The 16,076-nt window shown below is 41.4% G+C and overlaps 1 protein-coding gene across 1 annotated transcript in view; it reads right to left on the bottom strand.

Annotated features, from left to right (window-relative positions):
• The window catches only part of ATP6V1H (ATPase H+ transporting V1 subunit H), a 50,380-nt gene extending 34,969 nt beyond the window's left edge, over positions 1–15,411 (bottom strand). The window contains exons 1-4 of the mRNA XM_064442724.1: positions 15,263–15,411; positions 13,390–13,516; positions 5,433–5,535; positions 3,926–4,015 (exon numbers count right to left, since the gene is read on the bottom strand). Of these exons, the coding sequence (XP_064298794.1) occupies positions 3,926–4,015; positions 5,433–5,535; positions 13,390–13,493 (297 nt within the window). The 5' untranslated portion in view covers positions 13,494–13,516; positions 15,263–15,411. The remainder of the gene's footprint in view (positions 1–3,925; positions 4,016–5,432; positions 5,536–13,389; positions 13,517–15,262) is intronic.
• Between the last annotated feature and the right edge of the window lie 665 nt (positions 15,412–16,076).

Below are 16,076 nucleotides of genomic sequence, written 5' to 3'. Positions count from 1 at the left end.
AGCAGCTGTTATGGTTCTCCTTGAAGCAGACCAAAGAAGAGGCCATGAAAACCTAAAGGAGAAAGAAGAGCTCTGCTATTTCCTAACAGCCTAGAATATAAGCAGTCTTCCAGAAAATCAAATACCTGGGTTTTTGCTTTTCCCCAGATTTCCAAATACTTTCTAGCCTGGTGGATACTAAGCTTTCATTCTAAAGAGGTGTCTCCCTATTGAAGTCAATCTACTACAAAGTATAGCACTTTTATCAAGGAAGGCAAAACTGTTTGAAACACTGTTCTCATGCGAGTTTCCCAATTACAGCATCTCAGTCTCCACTACCCAATGAATTTAATTTTCAAACTCCCCTAGCTGAAAGGGCTTTCCTCCATCAATTCAGCACCCTATTATTAACTCCAAATACTAAGAATCAACTAGGCAAGCCTGCTTGTTGGAATACGATCTGCCAAGCACAAGATGACCTGAACATATCCATGATCCAAACACTGGCATCCTACTAAGCATCAGAGTTGCAACCAACCTTTCACTGAAAGTATCAAAGCTACTGCAGCACTTGGGCTGCAAATTGCTGTCCTGATCACTGACTGGGGAAGGTCAGGTGCCACTAGTTGTCTGATGGTCATAACCCCTACAACAATTAATATTCTATATGGCATGTGTCAAAAAACACTCAAAAACCCTATCAAAATTTATTGTTCGAACTATGAAATAATAATAATAAAAAAGGTAAGATCTCAGGAACCCAGTGCCTTGGTGGAGAGCCTGCTCTGTGAGGGATAGTTTGATGAAAAATGGCAGTTTGATCAAATCACTGTTAGCATCTACACTTGTGCTACACAGTCTAGCTAAAAAGATCAAAAATAACTAGATCAATGACTTCAGTTTATAACATAACTAAGGAGGAGACAGACAGGTCTGGAAGCAGAAAAGCTGAAATAACTTCAACATGCTGTCAATCAGAAGACTAGTCTGGTTTGCTGTTATGGCAGAGGATAAAGACAGGAAGGAAGGAGTGCAGAACTGCCTACAGCCCTGCAATATGTAGTGTTGCACCTTCCTAGGCAGCTACTGACTATGCCAATACAATGGAAATCCTGAAGCTCTCACATCAACAGTCGAATAATTTAACATCTATCATTTCTGAAGAAGCATAATGAAGCTCACTTGGGTTGTACTGCTACCTGTACCAACTACAGTGTAGGTTCTTAAAGATTTCACAAGCAGACTGTGCAGTGTGACGGGGTCACTAATCCAGATAAATTATTCCAAGTATTTATCATATGAATAGAATAAGAAGTGTTTCCTCAGGGATTCCAGTATGCTAACACTCTCTACCTTCAAAAATAAGCAGAATGGCAATATTTCTATAAGGCAATCATCACATTAATTTCACTTCTGACAGCCTCCAAAAGAAATCTTTCTTAGAATGATGATCAAACCCTTAAGCAGAATTGCTGGAACAATCCCAGGTACCCAGGCAGGCTTTTGGTGTGCTCAAAACTGAGTCGGTATTTTTACAACCTCACAAGAAAAGCATAGAAAAATAATAGAAGAATCACAGATAGTCATTATCAACACAGACAAAGGCTAGATACTGTTACCTACAATAGTTTCTCGAAGTTCCAGCTGTAAAAGGTAGATTTCAAGTATTATTTGTTCATCTCATGAAACTGCAGTGACCTTCCTTTCTCAAAATTTTTCTGAAAGAGTCAGTGGCACTATGGCAGGCCACATCCTTGAACAATTTCTCACATAAAATCTTTGCATTTATTGAATTAAGATTACTCAGGCAAAGACACAGAACTTCCTATCCACCCCTGTGGATTCTTCTGTCCATGCAGTATGCAGAGACCCTGCACTAAACTCACAGTCCCAGAGTCAGTGGCCAATATGCTGCTTTCTGACAAGAATTTTACACCTTGAAAATGTGCAACCAAGGGTCCATAAGGCATCACTGACAGTATGTTCTACCATCTGAACATGACCAAAAGAAAACAGAAGTCCTGTTTCAGCTTGCCTAGTGGAGGTATGGAGGGCTAGGAAGCCCTAGGATAATGCCATGAAGAGGGCTGCACACAAAACCTCTTTGCCAGCAGCAAGATACCCCTGAATCATGAAGTCACACAGAGCATTGTGAAAGCCAGTGCAGCCTTTCCGACACTGAAGCAGAATTTCTAAAGTGAAAAAAAGCATTCAATTTCAAACAAAAGCACATATATACTGCGCACCAACATCTCTATTCTCCTGTATCACTATAAAGCTTGGACAATTTAAAGTCATCATGTTTAACATTAATAATTCCACATACACTGCTTCTGTGGCACGGTAAGGCCCTGAATGCAGAAACGTCAGTGAATGACTATAAAGTCAAGAAAACACATTCACCTAGACACATATGACAGAACCAGATTACTCAAGACTACTTTCTGTGACCACCTAGAACTAATGCAGTTGTTTGAGAGTGAGCCAGTGAAAGCCTTTACCTGTGGGGTATTAATTCCACAGCATGGGGGATTATATCAGCTATCACATATTGCAGCTATAGGCTATGTGCTAATGTCAAAGTACATAAGCAAAACAAGACCTACTAACACTCACAAGAAGTTCCAAAGGGCAAACGAAAAGATTACTTCTGTGGTGACCGACACATCTCACACAGAAAACGAGATCCATTCCTCACAGATGTAGTCACGATAAACAGTTCTCACACACTAAGACAAAGTTTGTGATCAAATGCATAAACCAAAACAAGGTACTCCCAACTCAGTGTCCTAATTAAGGAATGACAACGAGGTTCCCTTTTGTCTTCTCTGCTTCTTGATATTTGTGTCACACTTGAGAAAAATTAAATATAAAGAAAAGAGGAAAAGAGTCAGAGTGACAAAGCTGCAGATGGGCATGAATAAACTGCCACCGCCACCACCAGCTATTTTTCTAGCAGTCATGGCACTCGCTCATGGATCTAATGCACATACAGACACATGAAAGAACCCCATAACCCCCATGTTATATGTATAGTGGAGAGGTTCACGCTTTTCAGCTTGCCTGTTGGCAATACTGAATACTCAGAGGTGGAATTAGAACTCACATGGTTCACCTGCTAGAGCAATGCCCTAAACCATTATCACTAGACACATTTCACTGTAACCTTGTATTAAATATAAAATAAAATAGCAGAAGAGAAACTGTCAAACAGCTAGATAGTCTATGTGAATACCAGAAGAAAACCTTGCATGACACAACCCATCTTGTTACATCATCACTCCAACCACTTTCTCTTAGTCTACTAGAGAGCGAAGAAATGCAAAAGTAGGATTATCTGGTGGAGTAAAGTTTCCTCTTGACTTGTCCAGATCAGCACAGCAGTCCTGACATCAAATTTAATAGCCTACTCTTACAAGTCACTGTATCCTACAGCTACAGAGAGCTACATATTTCATTAAATCAGAAGTTCCTGATTTATAATAAAGGCATGGAAAATTTCAGAACATGCTGTCCTAAACAGTCTAACTTATGTTGGAAACCTGAAGCTGCAGAAACTACACCTTCTTGCTGAGGGTGGCCAAATTACCACCTTCATAGGAAAAGCTTCAACAACTTCAAGTTAGAAGTCATACCCTAGCTACACAACAGGAAAGGGCCATGGTCACAAATCATCCCTTATCATCCAAGTTTTGCACCAAATGTGGTTGGGAGCCAACAGATACGCATACAGGTATGTTCTATTTCCAGAATATGAACATATATATACAAGAGTAAGTTACCCATACCATTTTAGTCCTAACATTTAACTTCTCAAGACAATATCTGAAAATTTAAGAGTGTCTTTAATACAGTATGACAAACACCTGAAGAGACCTGAATTAGGCTGGGGAAACATTCAAGCATACATTTAAAAACTTAAAAATAAGACAGGTTAGTGACCTACTTGCAGCATATCATCAACCATAGTCAGAATGTACTGAACCGTCTGTTCCTTGGAGATATGAGTCATCAAGTTTATAAATGTTTTAGCACACTAGAAAAAAAGACATTAAAATTAATATTAGCAATTATCTTCATTCCTTTTCATAATATAAAATAGGACCTTATTAATTCACTAAGTCTTACATAAGCATTGAGCATCCCAACATCTTATTCAACTGCAATAAGAGATTAATACATTTGACATTTTCTTACAAAGAAAATTTTCTGCCACATTGGTTGTTACCTTTTACAAATTGTTTTATGGCTTTCAAATGAAATTTCAAAGGAAATAACAAGTAGTCACTAGTGAAAGTCAGCAAGGTGCTTTGTTGAAAGACTGATTGGAAAAATCTCCATCAGTATCATTTTCTATGGCAGCAAGGAGAAGAACGAAGTATATTGACAAAATAGCAACAAACTTACATGTAGTATAAGAAAGTTTAAGCAACCTGAATGGAGTGGGGGTAAGACAGGTCACTCTTACCTCTTCACTTCCTATACCTTGCAGACAAATCTTTGTTCATATTTGAGCTGTTTACTGCCTCCTGAACAACTCAACTCTACAGTTTCAGGAACAGTTATAATAGGCTGGAACAGTTGCAACACTACTTTTTACACTTCCTCCTTCCCCTTCACCACATTCAACTAAAACTGAAAGAAAAACAGAACCCTGAACTGCTGTACTGTAATTACATAGTGGCATATGATCTTCACCATATATGCTCTTGTCACTATGCAAATTATGGTCCATTACATAGCACCCGCACAATACAAGTTGGGGGGGTGGGGGGTGGGGGGGGGTTCTGTCTTGAATGAATCTCCTACTCTTCCCCCCACCTCACCCAATCCCCTTGATGTCTGACATTGTCTGCTAGAATGTCAAGCTTCAAGGCTGAGATTCTACTGCTTGAAACATCATTAAAGTGTCTTTGGGGATCTTGCCTAGACTCCATAAGTCAAATAGCATAGGTCACCTATCAATCTTATATCAACTCTGGCCAATGCAGATATCTTACATCTTACAGTGTCTAAAATGACACCCATGTTTAAATAACTGAATCCACCTTAGCAGTCAGTGGGCTCTGTTGCTGGAAGTTGTTCAGCTAGCTAAGCAAAAATCTCACTGGCAGTAGCTCTCATCAATAAACTATATGGAAAAAACCTCAAAAAGAAAGTGACTCAAGTACAAGTGTGCATGATGAAGTAAACCGGGACAAGGAAAGACTTGAGCTAGCTTGTCCCATGACACAGTCAAAGTCAGATGACATTTAATAATTATTTAATAGGTTTTTAAAAAAATGCCCAGCCTATACTTAGGAAAAAAAAACCCACAATCATAATAGCAGGTTCTATACTTCTTCCTTAACATCTTAACTGTATACAGCCAACAATAAAATAAGAGTTTGGAAAGAAATTTCCTTCTACCCACCTCCCCAAAAGTTAAGATTATTAAAAGAAAGGAAAGTTACTTGATTGCCTTCTGTTTGCAACAACTCCTGTTTTTCTTCTGGATTTCTTTTCTGTTCAAATCTTTGAATAAATTCACAGTCTTCACCTGAAATCATCTGCCCTCTGAAAAGCAAAATATGAAACCATAAGTGACATGAACAGTTTACATGGCAAGATTTGGGTAGCAGAGGAGCTGCAGGGGCAGCTTCTATGAGAAAACAGCAGAAGTGGACCCCATGTCTGACAGAGCCAGCTCCAGCCAGCTCCAGGATGGACCTGCCACTGGCCAAAGCTGAGCCACTCAACAACAGTGGTAGCACCTCTACAATAACATATTTAAGAAGTGGTAAAAACTGCTGCACAACAGCAGCCAGGAAAGAGGAGTGAGATTATGTTAGAACAACCACTCTGCAGACACACAGGTCAGTGAAGAAGGAGGGGGAAGAGGTGCTCCAGGCACCAGAGCAGAGATTCCCCTGCAGCCCATGGTGAAAAACATGGTGAGGCAGGCTGTCCCTGCGCAGCCCATGGAGGGCCACAGTGCAGCAGGTATCCACCTGCAGCCTGTGGAGGACCCCACACTGGAGCAGGTAGGTATGCCCTAAAGAAGGCTGCAGCCCATGGAAAGCCCACACTAGAGCAGGCTCCTGGCAGGAACTGTGACCTTGTGGAGAAAAGCCCATGCTGGAGCATGTTTTCTTGCAGGACCTGTGACCCCATGGGGTGACCTATACTGGAGCACTCTGTTCCTGAAGGACTGTACCCCATGGGAAAGGATCCATGCTGGTACAGTTTGTGCAGACCTGTAACCTGTGGGTGGGACCCTGTGCTGGAGCAGAGGAAGAGTATGAGAAAGAAGGAGTAGCAGAAACAAAGCGTTATGAACTGACCGCAACCCCCATTCCCCTTCCCCCTGCACCACTAAGCGCGAGGAGGCAGAGAAGTCAGGAGTGAAGCTGAGCCTGGGAAGAAGGGAGAGGTGGGAGAAAAGTGTTTTATTTTGATTTATTCTTATTTCTCATTATCCTACTCTGTTTAATTGGCAATAAATTAATTTAATTTCCCCAAGCAGAGTCTGTTTTGTCTGTGATGGTAATGGGTGAGTGATGTCCCTGTCCTTATTTTGACCCAAAACCTTTTGTTGCATTTCTTCCCCTGTCCTTTTGATGGAGGAGGAGTAATAGGGCAGTCTGGTGGGCACCTGGCAGCCAGTCAAGGTCAACCCACCAAACAAACCTTATTTTCTCCAACTTGATATCTCAACAGTATCGCTTTACCAATCCTATACCCCACAGTAAATGTAAACGTAAAAGTAAATGTAAATGTAAAGAGCTCCTTTCTGCAAAAGGTTCATGTACAAAGAATTTCAAAGTAATGACAGAATAACTTCTCTAAAGCCCTCCCTATGCATCACCTCTGCTCAACAGCATTCTCTAAATAATTCTTAAACTTCCAGAGGCTGAACACAACGCTGCAAATAGTTGTAGGAACTGAAATATGCACAGCTAGCACATTATGTAAAAATTATAATACATAACATGAATAATAGTCTAATCCAACCTGAAACAAGTCCTGAAAATTAAAATTAATTGTTATTTTAAGGTTGCCAAGCACTGAAGAGAATTTTAAGGAGTACAGAGAACTTAGTTCGCAGTGCATTTCTAGCTTTCACTAATTAAAACATTTCAGCTTTTCCTAGTAGTTTAAAAAACTGATATGCATGCAAGCTCATCAAAACACATAGCAAGGGGGCTTGATAGAATAAACTTCTGTAGACACCTGTAAGGTAACAGAGTCTACTTGATCTTCTCTTTAACTTAATATTCAAGGAGTTACTGCCATCATCAGTGCTATTTCAGAAAGCTGTTGACTCAGCTGAAGAGCTGGTAGAATATTGTTGGGGCTTTGCTATATAATGCAAAACTTACCATCACAGCAAATAACAAACTTGTCAAAATAGTACAGTCCATAGTACAGGTACTCTTCAGGTAAAAATACTAAATTTTAATAAAGCATTCCTGAAAATATCCAAGACACTAACAGGTGACTACCTTTACTAGTTAATACCAGGAGTGCTTCAGAAAATAATAAAATCGTGCACATCAGCATCAATACAAAAGTCACAGGGGATGGAAGTATTACATATTGCTCTGTTTCAATATTTCCAAGACACATTATATTTCCACTAAGTCAAATGCCTCTTCCACTTTGCAAAGCTATGTAGCACGGCTTCTTTTAATCCATCTTTTCCATGTTCCAGGTCAGTTTCCAGATGTTCCATGACTACAGGTTCCATTAAAATCCTTGCAAACTCACAGAAAATGTTTGGGTTTTCTTTTGGATTTTTTTTTATAAATTGGCTCACCTGGATTCTTGAAACACAGAAATAAGATCTACAATGTGTTCTTGTCTTTCCTCTTACTTAGATGTTTATGTCTTGAGGATGGCTTCATCACAGAGCCATCTTTTACCTATTTACTTTTCAAGTAAAGAACATAAGTAGTTCAGTACCATGCACACCATTCCTGTATTCTAGCTGCTTTGTAAGAAATATCCTTATATACACTGAGGAAAGGAAACTAAGACTTACTAGATGGAAGATTCATAAAGCCAGTGCTAGTCCTCAACTAGTTTCTACTAAAACATAACTAATTATAGACAAAAAAGTAATTAGCTAGTGGTGACCATGCTGCTACCACATGCCTTTTGGATTGACTTGTGTTCTTTATTGCCTATTAAGGATGGATTTGAATAGTTGTTAAAAGATGAAGACAATTCATTCACCACAAATAGTGGACTTAACAACCCGTAACTAGAAGCGTCTCATGTGTCAATCAATGCTGGACAAGACAGGGACTCCTGGATGATATTGATATAAAGTAACCAGATGAGCTGTTTGTTTATAAGAGTACTGCCATTTAGGAAGCACTTCAAAGACAACATAACATGAGCCCTTAATTCTTAGCTTTAATGCTTGAAAAAGCATCAGCCCAGGAAGAGAGATGCTTCTTTATAGCCAGGCTATGACACGAAGTCTGACAACTGTCAAGGAACAAAGCTTTCAAGCTTCTGCTTTCATCCTAGATTAGACCAGAGGGAAAAAAGTAAAAAACAAAAGATATGGGTATTGATGTTGCCTTGAGAGGAAAAGAATTCGGGTTCACTCTTCATTGCCTTCTAAGTGCCCTTCAGAAAGACACTTTCCAACCCATACAAAACAGTTCAAGGGATTTGACAGCCTTGTAAACAAGTTGTTAATATTTTATCATGGAACACATATCTGATGAATAATTTTAGTAATTACAAACGTGTTCATTTCTATTCATCTAATTTTAAAAGTGAAATAACTGATTATTTAGTAAACCTTAGCAACCAGTGCAAACAAAAATATGAAAAATGCAGAGAGGCCTCAGACAGCTGGTACCAGTTACCATGACGCTATTACCACACTTTCCTCATCCCCTCTTCAAAAAGACAGGGATTTCCCAGCACCTTTAAGCAAACAATGCAAGTAACCAAAGCTTCCCTCCATCCCCCTTCCTAACAGCCATTTAATTTCTTATTTTCCAGGATGTGTCTACATAGTCTTCCGTCAACAGATGAAAGTGACTCTGGCTGAGCTTCAGCTGTCTGGGTATACCAGGTTTAGACGAGGAGTCCTGTAACCACGTTTCAAAGCTCTGTACTTGAGATATTAAGGCCTACCTTTGACAGCGCTAGTTACAGGAGAGTAAACTGAACCTGTATAAGAATTAGAAATCATTAATTTCTAAGACCACCATTTTAAAAACATCTGGGTCTCTCAAGATGATTCAGAAACTTGTGATTCGTTCTTTTCATTACGCATTTCCTCCAGCACCTCTTGTTCCTGTTTTTGCTTGAATGATTTAACAAAAGTCATTCTGGAGGTTAAAGGGAGGGTTGTTTGTTTTTTACTTTTGGGGGGGTAAAAAAGCAAACAACTTTTTACTACATCTGCAGCAAATATGAAGCTCAGATGAAGCCATCATGTCAAGGCATAATTACTTTTATCCAGTTATTTACACTACTTTGCATGTACCTAAAGGACATTCATTTGAACCAACTGCTCAACAGTTTTAACATTACAAAATTCAAACAGAAAAACAGGTTGAATGTACTTTACAAGACTGGATGAAATTTTAAAAAAATAAAATTGAAAGGAAAAAAAAACCAACCACACACATACAATACAAGTTAGGAATCTTCTATCTTTCTTCTCAGACAAGATTTTCTTTTAAAGTCCAAAATAATTAACCCGCTTTAGAAGGTTCCCCCACCCCCAGGAAACTAAAATAGATATTTTAACATCAGAATTCACAAACATACATGTCAAGTACTTGAAGACATATTGGGAGCCAAGTACAAATTAGCCATCGGGTATCTCACCTGATTAAACATGCAGTATTGTTAAATGCTGTGTACTTAGAAAACCTACAGTGCAGTAAGATGCAGGTTAAACTCTGCAACAAGTTCACTTTTCCACAGAACTAGTTTACTACCCTTAGAATACAAAACCAAACTTGCTTCATGCAAGCTAACACACCCTCCAAAAGCAATCTGACACCCTGAGGCAAATGCTGAAAGCAGCCACACAGTACACAACAGCAAACTACCATATTTTCAACTAGCAGAGGGCATAAAAACTTCTAAACTGCTACAAGTCTCAAGATCCAAAGGCAGGAAAGCCTGTACAGAACTAATGGCCTCAAATACATTTAATTCCAGGAGGTAGGTAGACCTACATATCACCTTCTACTGTTCCAAGTTTTGCTACTTTCTTCTTGCTCCGGCACAGACTCTAGCTGGAATTCAACATTAAAAGTATAAATTTTAGCATTTAAAAAAAAAAAATTTTTCCACAGCCTACTTTTGAAGTGAGCAGTGAACACAGTGGCAAACCAGTAATATGTACAGCTGTCATACCTAAACATTTCACTTTTGTGCCACAGTATACACAGAAAACATCAAGAGTCAGCAGTTGTGTGTTATAGTTTGACATTTAGTTTACAGTTATAACCTTCAGAGATGGAAAAAACAATATGCCAGTTAATCTTTAGCTTGAACTGACTCTAGTAGCCTGACTTCTCTTGTAGATTCTGACAGCTATTAGTAAGCCAGCATACTTTTGCACTGAAGAACAGACAGAGCAGAAAAGAACTTCAGAATGCCTTCCTGTCCAACCCAGACTCCAATGCTGTTGTGACTGATGCAATCTTTGAAGCATCTTTATACACATACAACTGTCACAGCCAGATTTGAAGAAAAAATACTTCATCAGAATTTCTTGTGAAGCTCTTAGATTCCAACTACACAAATACTACCTCCAGTTTAAGGAGCACAAATTACATTATGCCTGAGTTGATGTGTTAACAGGGAAAACAAGCTTAAAAATCTCTCCTCTAATGTAAAAACATCTGAAGACTTGAAGTACACCTCCATGTACTTATATGCAAGCTCACCACACTAAATGCACAGACTGCCATAACAGGAGCTCAAAAGGAAGCAAGAGAAGTGTCCTTCAAAATCAGCAGCAGCCCATCTTCCTTCTACTCTATAGACCAGAACAAACTGCTGTGACCTGCCTCTAACAGGTGCATCAGAAGCAAGCAGTTTTCACTCATTAATAATGTGTTTCATTCCACAAATGAGTCAATATAGCTGCACTAACTGATTCTTCAACAAATCCTCAAAGACACCATCACATACAAACCTGCCCATTATAAAAAGGACACGTCCAAAACCAGGTATAATTTTGTTTCCTCTTTAGAAGCAACAAAGTTTCTGCTGATATTTTCCAACTAATGATAAGCAAACTCCTCAGCCAAGGAACTACGGTTATCTTCATGACGCTCCACAGTCCCTCTGGCACCACTTCAGTTCATTCTTGAAACCACCTTAGCCAGACAGCCAGGATGTTATCAGTAAATACAAGACACAAAGATTACACTTATTTCAGAGCAATAATCAAACAGGACACACTGTCATTGACAGAAAGAGGGCACCAGGCGTTGAACAGTCTCACAATAGCATCACAAACACTAGCTAGATGCACTACAGTTGCCTCCAAAACCTAGCTAACATCAAAGAAAGAAAATAACTCACTCATTCTTCTTTCATGGATTCCAGAACATAACAAAGTCAAATTCTACATGTAGAATCTGAAAAAGAACCATCAACCCTGCCTCCTGGTCAAAAGAAGTTACATAGAAATTTGCTGATGGATAAACAAACAAGAGTCCCCCATCCTTACTCAGTACCAGAGAACCCCGAGAATGATGGCAGATTATAAATGGTAGACCACATAAAGCACAGTCAAGTAATTAATACTATATATGTATTCAAAATAAAACTGCTTGCCAAACAGAACCGTCCCCTATACTAACAAAAGCAACAGATGAATCTCACCAGCCTCCTAGTCTGAATCGCTAGAGATGCGGTAAAAAAGACTATCCCACATCCACTTGAATTGACAGTGAACAATTGTACTCCCATTTTCATCTCGAATAACTGCAAACTAGCTGTTCACTTGCCACAGGGACAGCACAGGAACAGCTGCCCAGGCTTCCCCAACACGCTTCCTATCAGGCAGATAACAGGGCACAGAGTAACAGCAAAAGCCATTTAGATTGTTTGACAAATACTTGCTAGCTGCCACTGTCAAGTTACCACAGCAACCTCACTCTTTCACCTGCAAAGCCACTGTAATGTCACACTGCGAACTGAACAAGGAACTGATACATCTCAAAAAACAGCTTAGAAAAAGGAAGTTTACTCAACAGATGAGTTCCTTAATCCAGTTTACCACGCAAATATACAATCATAAAGAGAAAATATAACACAACTGAATGAATGGAATAGGCAAAACTGAGCTATATAGCACGGGGCAAAGCAGGTAGTCATTAATGAGATTCTACCATGTTAGCATTTCTCAGCTTGCAAGTGCACAGTTTTGCAACCTTATTTTAATAGGTATAGCATATGTTTATGTATCACAGCTATCTGAAAAAAAAACCTATCTTTTGCAAAGTGGTGTAATGTTGATAATCACAAAGCATCATCAGCATGGCTTGTACCTCTAGAATCATCAAGATTTCTGCTACTTCAGTTACAAAGCAATGAACACTGAAGTAGTTTGCTATTATACATGGACCCTCAAGAGATAATACTAATTTACACTCTGCCAACGTTATTCATAGATACCGGTCACGAGGAATGCTGGGATGCATTTCACTTCACAGTACAGAGAACTAATAAAAGTCCATTTCTCCTCCCTGTTCCCTACCTCATGCACAAAACTATTTTCCTCAGCTTGTCCCTATATGCTCTCTGGACAATATTTCTCTTGCTACACCTAGTGCCATTATATACCTTCCAAAGTAAACTCTGAGCTTATCTGAAATGGCAGCATAGCTCTCCTAACACTGAAGTATTTGTTTCAGCCTGCTCCCTGATTCACTTGTTTCAGTTGCTCTCCAGCACTTCCTTTATTCTTCTTTAGTTAAGGTACAGCTTATTTTCCTAGACTACCAGACCAGTTTTCTAGTACAATTTGTATTCACGCATAAGGCACTTCAGCAATAGAGGTAACATACCTACAGATAAGACAACTCTTACTGTAAAGCTGACTTACATCAGTACTCATCCAGTAAGGATAAAATTGAGAGCGGTGGTTGAATGATAAGGAGAAAAAAAATGGAGTTTTAACAAATAACATTTGCGCAAATGTGTGGCATTACAGCATTTAGTTCACAGAAGGAGAGTTCCCTTTCTTGTAATAAATCAGAAGAAAATTTTCCCCAACCATTTCCATTTAATGTAGACTTTTTCCAACTATTTTCATGGGACCAAGACAGAACGTTCCTCACTATAACCTCATGTTCCAGTGTAACCCCAAATCATGAGAAGTCTAACACCTAAGAATGAAAAGAAAAAAAATTGTGGAAACTTTTTACTTACTGGAGATATGACTGCCAGTTTACTTTGTTTGCCCGAACTTCAGCAGCTTTGGCAGCAATGATGTTTGTTGGGACAGCAGCATCTACAGCACCTCGGATATCCATCTTAGCTGATAATTAAAATGCACCTAGAAATGCAAGTCAGATTTGAGACCTCTTATTAAAGAGCAGAGCATCTGTCCAATATTTTAAAGGAAAAAAAGGAAAGCTTGTTTTCAGGTGTCCCATTCCCTAAAACTCACTCAGTACTTTCTGAGAAATCAAAATTTTATATAGCATCTAAAATGTGACTTCCCTGAAACAAACAAAAATAAACCATACCCACACACTAAAGTGTAACCAATCACAAGTTTCCTAAAATCAAAGATATATACCATTTAAACAACTTCCAGTCTTGTAAATTTTGAAGAAATCAAATTAAGCTATTTGAATAAAGACTACTTCTCTGCAATGCCCAAACAGCCCTTCAGATGACAAGAGCCGTCTTCATTCCAAATCAGGACTGAAGATAAGGTTTAAAATCCAGTGCACACTTCCCTCAGCTCCCATACATTAGGGGTGATTTTGTCCAGGTATTTGTCTAAGAGTGTTTTGACATTAGAAACACATGAACTACAACTTCAGAAAAGAAACACAAGTTATAGAAATTAAAAACCACATTACATGGACTAATAACAAAATTAAAATCATCACCATCCAGAAATCAAACCAAAAAATAAATATGAACAAAAGCTCTATATCGGGACATACCACATTACCATAGACAGTGACCTTCACCACTTCTCCTTTCTCCTTCCTTTATGGTTTAATCTCCACCTGACTTTGATGCCAAAACAACACATGGGTTTGCAGGAGCTTCAGACCCAGACAGAGCAGGAATTCCTTACAACCTAAACTGCCCCAAGCCTCTCCACGCAGCCTGTCTCCGGACTATTTTGGCTCCCTTTCTAGAAGCAAGCAAGAGCAAACTGGCACATTCTGTCCAATCCCTAACAAATATACCTCGTTTGTATGACTGAATGAACATATGATTTTAACAAAAGCAAAAAAAGGAACTACCCTGAACAAATGGAGCAGCAGAACTGTCCTCCCTTTGAAACTACTTCTGTGAGCAGACACCCACGAGGACAGCACTGTTTACAGGCAGAATCACAGAATGGTAGGGGTTGGAAGGAACCTCTGGAGATCATCTCATCCAGCCCCGCCCTGCTTGAGCAGGGACATTTAGAGCAGGGGGCACAGGAACGTGTCCAGGTGGGGTTTGAATGTCTCCAGGGAAGGAGACTCCACACCCTCCCTGGGCAGCCTGTGCCACTGCTCTGTCACCCTCACAGGAAAGAAGTTTTCTCTCATATTGAGGTGGAACTTCCTGTGTTCCAACTTGTGCCCATTGCCCCTTGTCCTGTCATTGGGCACCACTGAAAAGAGTCTGGCCCCATCCTCTTGACATCCGCCCTTCAGATATTTGTAAGTAATGGTAAGATCCCCCCTCAGTTTACTACGTCCTTCAGCGGTCGCTGAACGTTTCCTAGCTCCGACGTGACCCGGACCGAGCCATCTAAACGCTCCCCAGGCCGCAGAGAAGGGCAGGGCCGGTGACGGCCGTCTCAGGAGCCCACAGGCTGTACGGTTAGGCCGGACAAGCCGGGAGGCGCCCGGGGCGGGGGCAGGGAGGGCCCCCGCCCTGCCGCTCCCCGCACAGGCTCATAGGGACTGCCGCCTCCGGGGGCGTCCAAACCCCCGGGAGAGCCGCTGCGCCCTTCCCACCGCCCCGGGCCGCCAGAGCCCCCCTGAGGGGGGGCCGTGCGGCGGCTCGCGCTCGCCCCCGGCACGGCACGGCACGCCCGTCCGTCCGTTCCCCAGCTCCCACTCACCCCACGGGCACACCGGCAGGTGAAGCCGCGAGAGGGGAAGAGAGGAGAAGGGCGCCCGCCCACCGACCCCGCCGCCGCCGCTGCTGCTGCTGTCGCCGCCGTCATGTGACGCCGCTCACCTGACCGCCACGGCGGCCTCCGAGGGACAGCTCACGCCGCGCACCGCGCGGTGGGCGGGGCTCGCGCACGGCCCCACCCAACGGCCGTTAGCGTGGGCGCTCCCCGGCGTACGTCGTGGGTGTGCGTGTCTCGGCGCACTTGGTCGTATATACGTATTTAGAGTGCACATTTATGCACACACACGTATTTAGATTGGCTATTAGGAAAAATGTCTTCACTGAAAGAGTGGTCAGGCATTGGACCAGGCTGCCCAGAGAGGTGGGGGAGTCACCATCCCTGGAGGTATTTAAAAGACATGTAGACCTGGCACTTCAGGGCACGGTTTAGGAGACATGGTGGTGTTGGGTTGGCAGTTGGACTTGATCTTAGAGGTCTTTTCCAACCTTAATGATTTTATGATTCTATATACATATGAATATGATTTTACATGGGGATGCAACCCCGTACCAAGAAGACTGATGGTGGACTACAGCTCACCCACGCTTCCACAGAGAGAACAGGAGACAGGCCAGGAAGGGCTGAGGGGCTCCCCTGGGTGCTCCCCCTCGGGGCCAGTGCCTCCAGGACCCCTGGGGAGCCCCTGCAGTTCTCCCCTTGGTCCTGCCCAGGCAAGGGGCCGCCAAGCTCAGGAGGGAGCCCTGGGAGGGGAAGGGGCCAGGGACATGGTGGGCAATGCCCCTGGTGCTGAAATGCC

This window comes from Phalacrocorax carbo, chromosome 2 (genome assembly GCF_963921805.1).
Source record: "Phalacrocorax carbo chromosome 2, bPhaCar2.1, whole genome shotgun sequence".
Classification (NCBI taxonomy): domain Eukaryota; kingdom Metazoa; phylum Chordata; class Aves; order Suliformes; family Phalacrocoracidae; genus Phalacrocorax; species Phalacrocorax carbo.
Note: the sequence above shows the minus strand (reverse complement) of the source record. Positions and strands in the feature narration are given on the sequence as shown.